Source organism: Lipotes vexillifer, unplaced genomic scaffold, assembly GCF_000442215.2.
Source record: "Lipotes vexillifer unplaced genomic scaffold, Lipotes_vexillifer_v1.1 scaffold469, whole genome shotgun sequence".
NCBI lineage: Eukaryota > Metazoa > Chordata > Mammalia > Artiodactyla > Lipotidae > Lipotes > Lipotes vexillifer.
Genome location: NW_006788006.1, coordinates 2,599,252 through 2,600,716, shown reverse-complemented (window position 1 = coordinate 2,600,716; position 1,465 = coordinate 2,599,252). Strand labels below are relative to the sequence as shown.

Here is a 1,465-nt window from a genome sequence, read left to right as displayed (position 1 = left end):
GAGACCTAAACAGACGTGGCAGAAACACAGAGAGATTGAACGGAGAGAGGCTCAGAGGGAGACACATGACCGAGAGAGACAGGGAGACTAAGAGTCAGGGGAATAGAGAGACCCAGAGAGAGAGAGACAGAGAAACAGAGGCAAAGAGAACGAGACATAGCGACAGAGGAATAGAGATACTCAGGGAGAGTCGAGAGACAGCAAACGACTCAAGATTGAGAGCTAAAGGAGAGACGAAAACACGCAGAACCAGAAGGGAACCTGCGTGATGGCTGCCCTCAGCTCCCACCCGGCTCCGGCCCTTTAAACCCCACCCTCACCCCCGAGCTTGCAGCACCCGCGCCCCATCAGGCTCCGCCCACCAGCCCCGCATCAGCACCACGTCAGGAGCTGTCCGCGCCCCCGGTGCTGAACCAAGATGGCAGGCGGCGGAGGCCGGGCCCCGGCGTGAGCTGAGCGCGGGCTGCAGCCCCCGCCATGCCCCAACCCAGCGGCAGCTAAGGCCGACCTGACAGAGCCGGCCCGCCGGCGACTCTGGAGACATGTCTCTACTATGCGTTGGAGGTAAGAGGCGAGGCTGCAGGACGGGGAACCTATGTGGACCAGGACTGGGCTCGGGGTCCGTGTGGATGCGGCTGGGCTCCTGATGGGGTGACCCGAGTACAAGCGGCTGGGTGTTGAGGGGGTAGCCCTTGTAGATGCGTCAGGGCGCCTGAGAGGGTGATCAGTGTAGATGCAGCTGGGCTCTCAGGGGGTCCTGGTTGCCGCTACTGGGGTCGTGTGGACACGGCTGAACGCGGAGGCCCGTGTGGACGCGGGCAGGGGTCTGGGGCTCCATTTGGAAACGGTCTGCGTTGGGTCGTCTGTGTAGAACAGGATATTAGCGGGTTCGTGTGGAAGGAGCCGGGCTGGGTAGTTCAAGTGAATCCTGCAGGGTGCTTGGAAGGAGTCTTGGGCTGTGAGCTGGGCTGCAGGCAGGGCTCGGAATTCGGAGAGGAGTGCAGGGGGAGCGGTCTCCAAGCCCTGAGCGTGTAACATCTGGGTAGAGGGGCTTGGTCATTAGGACTACCGTGAGCTCTAGGTATCCCTCACCCTGGGAGTGGAGAGGACTGGGGTGGGGGAGACCCCTTCCAGCATTATGAGAGGGCTGTGACTGGGGGGTCTGGGGGCACTTTTCCGGTTAACTCTGCCTTCTCTAGTGGAGGCTGGGGCAGTCGTCCGAGGGCCTCCCCCTCCCCGCCCTCTCTGGCCCCTCCGCATGCAAATCCGGCCTTCTCCGGAAGGAGCCGACCCTTTGGAAGTGCAGTACCACCCTGCACCCCTCACGACCCATCCTCACCTCACCCACTTTGCGCTGGAGGGAGGAAAAGAAAGGTGGGGTGGAGTTATTTTGGGGCCGGAACGCCATCTGCATCGAGGCCCACGCCCAGGCCCACCTTCTGCGTTGGGGTGGGTGGAGGGAAAG

At 62.3% G+C, this 1,465-nt stretch overlaps 1 protein-coding gene across 1 annotated transcript in view; it reads left to right on the top strand.

Annotated features, from left to right (window-relative positions):
- The first annotated feature begins 733 nt into the window (after positions 1-733).
- The window catches only part of UNC13A (unc-13 homolog A), a 64,446-nt gene continuing 63,714 nt past the window's right edge, over positions 734-1,465 (top strand). The window contains exons 1-2 of the mRNA XM_007461105.1: positions 734-847; positions 1,200-1,449. Coding sequence (XP_007461167.1) covers positions 734-847; positions 1,200-1,449 — 364 coding nt within the window. The remainder of the gene's footprint in view (positions 848-1,199; positions 1,450-1,465) is intronic.